The sequence below is a fragment of the Chinchilla lanigera genome, unplaced genomic scaffold (assembly GCF_000276665.1).
Source record: "Chinchilla lanigera isolate Chin_1 unplaced genomic scaffold, ChiLan1.0 scaffold00012, whole genome shotgun sequence".
NCBI lineage: Eukaryota > Metazoa > Chordata > Mammalia > Rodentia > Chinchillidae > Chinchilla > Chinchilla lanigera.
The window spans coordinates 7304678-7307726 of record NW_004955413.1 but is presented as its reverse complement, the minus strand read 5'-3'; the positions used below and the strand labels follow the sequence as shown (position 1 = coordinate 7307726).

General features: G+C 35.6%; 1 protein-coding gene across 1 annotated transcript in view; it reads right to left on the bottom strand.

Moving 5' to 3' along the window:
- Window positions 1-2367, bottom strand: part of LOC102020901 (killer cell lectin-like receptor 6) — a 9634-nt gene extending 7267 nt beyond the window's left edge. Inside the window, exons 1-2 of the mRNA XM_005379619.1 lie at window positions 2265-2367; window positions 242-340 (exon numbers count right to left, since the gene is read on the bottom strand). Coding sequence (XP_005379676.1) covers window positions 242-340; window positions 2265-2367 — 202 coding nt within the window. The remainder of the gene's footprint in view (window positions 1-241; window positions 341-2264) is intronic.
- Between the last annotated feature and the right edge of the window lie 682 nt (window positions 2368-3049).

Genomic DNA, 3049 nt, shown 5'->3' with positions numbered 1-3049 from the left:
TATTATTTGTCTATTTGTTTTCCTGAGAAACTATTTTGTAGATAATAATATGTAAAACAATAACCATTGATAATTTCCTACCATTTTGTCTGTAATTTGCTAACGCCCCCCTATTATTATGTTATCCTTCTTTTAGTCTTTAAAATAAAAACTATAAATTAAAAAAAAATTAAAAAAAAAGAAACATGACAACCTGACAGAAGGAATTGATTCCTTATTTTCTATAATTAATCAGACTTACACTGATAACCAAAGAAACCACACAGCATCAAGAGCAGCAGGCTGAAGATGCCCAGGACGACAGGAATTATTCCACATACAGAACAGGACAATGGAGGAGCTGAGAAATAGAAAGAATGTTAATGAAAAGTAGTGTGAGTTCTTGTTATCTGAACATTATCAATTTTGCACTTTATGTTGTTCTCAAAATACTGTGACTTTTTAAAAGACAATATCCAGTGTGTGAATTACTATTATCTACCAGGCTAAATGAATAAAAAGTACTTAACAGGATGTACAGAAAAGACAGCATGTTAGATCTGTTACCTTTTTTTTTCCTGAGGCAGTGTCTCATTATGTGGATCAGGCTATCCTTGAACTTAATATGTAGCCTAGGCTCACCTCAAACTCACAGCAATCCTCCTGCCTCAGTCTCCCAAGTTCTGAGATTGTGACGATGCCTGGTAGATCTTCTGTCTTTTATAGGTGTCCTTATAAAATTGCCTTTGGCTGGCATCTTAGATCTGGAGAAAGTTTCCACAACAAAAGAGTGCCTTACCATAGCTATACTCTGTACAAATGGTATCCTTCATGTTGGACACCTGCCTTCCTTCTGGAAGTCTAGAATTGCTACATGCCAGCTGCAAGCTGCCTACATGATCAGCACCCACTAAATATACTGCCCACTCGACCTCTAATGAGTTCCTTGATTTCACAGCAGTATTAAAACACTTTGCTGGGGAACAAGCAGGGCTTCTGTGACTCCACTGGGAGGAGCCCACAGAAGCCTGAGCCTGGTCTCTCTGCACTTCACGACCCTGCCCATTTTCCTTTGCTGATTTGTTTGGTATCTTGTCCCTGTCGTAACTCTTAGCTCTGAGTAACCTACGTATCGAGTTCTCTACAGCTTCCTACTGAATCATCAGATCGGACTGTGAGCTTGCTGATTGTCAACACATGCAGGGATTTCATATGCAAGCTCTTAATACATATCTTTAAATACTATTTACAAAATTTCAGCTCAGATTACATTATCCTCATTAATGTGATTAAATGAGGGAATGCTTAATATCTTTATACTTAAAAGAAACTCTTTTCCAGGCTTGATTGACTACTAGCATTCTTCCCTCAGAAAGAATTACTGTAATCTTTAGGACATATTTCAACCAAAGGATATTTGAGTTTAAGTGCTTCAATAGCTATAAATTTTAATGCTACAAAAATAAAATGTCCATCTCCACATTCTAGAAATTAAACTCTTACAACAATGTTTACGTGCTTTTTGCTGATATGTTCATTTCCCTCCAGAATACATTCATATCCAGTAGTGTAGATTTATTTTTTTATGGAAGAAATGCACTTTTTAAAAAAGAGTTGTACATCTGAAACAAGGTGAAGCAGCCATGAAGAAAAATTTAATGTCAAAATCTAATCTAAAGTCAAAACATTTTATAATTTCTTTATAAAACATAACATTATAATAAAACTATAAAACATGCTATAACGCAGTAGTTATTATCAAGGACATATCAGCTGGGAATGCCCGGGCATGTTTGATATCACAACTGAAGAACAAGTGCTACAGGCATCTAGGTGTAGAAGCAGGAACACTTTTCAGCATCCCACAATAACAGCAAAGAATTGCCCAGCCCAATAGGTCCACAGTATTGACATTAAGAAGCCCTACTCTAAATTTTGTTAAGTTATGATCAGAAAGGAGGCAAAATGTTATAACACTTTTCCTTCATTTTTTCCTTTTTAAAAACTTGCTGGATTTTAAACCTTGCTCGTGTTGTCTTTCAGGTTCACATAAGGAAGCAAGCTTAAAATTGGGCAAATATCTTTTCAGTATCTTAACACATGAAAATTTTAAACCCATCTATGAGAAGAAATGTCATTGTTATTTCTATATATGTTTTTAAATCTAGATTTTGTCTAGGTATAAAAATCCAAACAGAATGAATACTAGTAAAATTAGGAATGAACTGGCTGTAATACTGACAAGAAAGAACAAAAGTGAGTGCAATGTGTTATGTATACTTTACCAGCCTCATTGGTATTTCCAGGAATTGGTTTCCATTCATCCTCCGGAGGAAGGGGAGGCTGGAAGTCGGGGGGTAGCACTTCCAAGTCTGCAATGGAGGTCATCTCTGCCTGCTCTGTCATTTATTTTAGCACAGAAAATATATGATTAATGTGCAACCTTATAAAACAAATTAAGTCACAATTTGGCTTAAATTGTTCATCATAATTTCCAAGGATCACTAAAACTTCAAGAGCACCAGTGATATAAAAATTTTACAAAAGACTTAGATCACATTTCATACCACCAGCCTATCAAGCACTTCTAAATTTATTTATATTTACTGGTTATACTTGTGGTATAGGTAGGAATAATTTTTTTCCTAATTAAACAGAAAAATGGGGAATTATTGAAGAGGAGATATTTAGATGGCTGTCCCAAAAATTACCAACCATGATAACAGACAAAAATAACTTTAATTTTCTTGTTATTAACATACAACATATGAATTAATGAAGAAGATACCTGGAGGTGCCTCATAGTCAGAAGAGCTGGACATTATGGACCTATATTTTTGAGGATAGCTTTGTCCAATGATGCAGAAGAGTCCACACAGTTGTTGTAGGTGACTGAAGTGGAATTTATGTCTCCTGGGCCCTCGAGCTCAAGAGGAGCAGAGCTAACCTCAAGCAGCAGCTTCTTATAGCTGTGCGTTACTGACTTGCTTTGATGAAAACCACAAAGAAAATGTGAATTGATAGCTAGAACATCTTTCTAATAGGCTTGCAAAAATGAAAACTGTCCCTA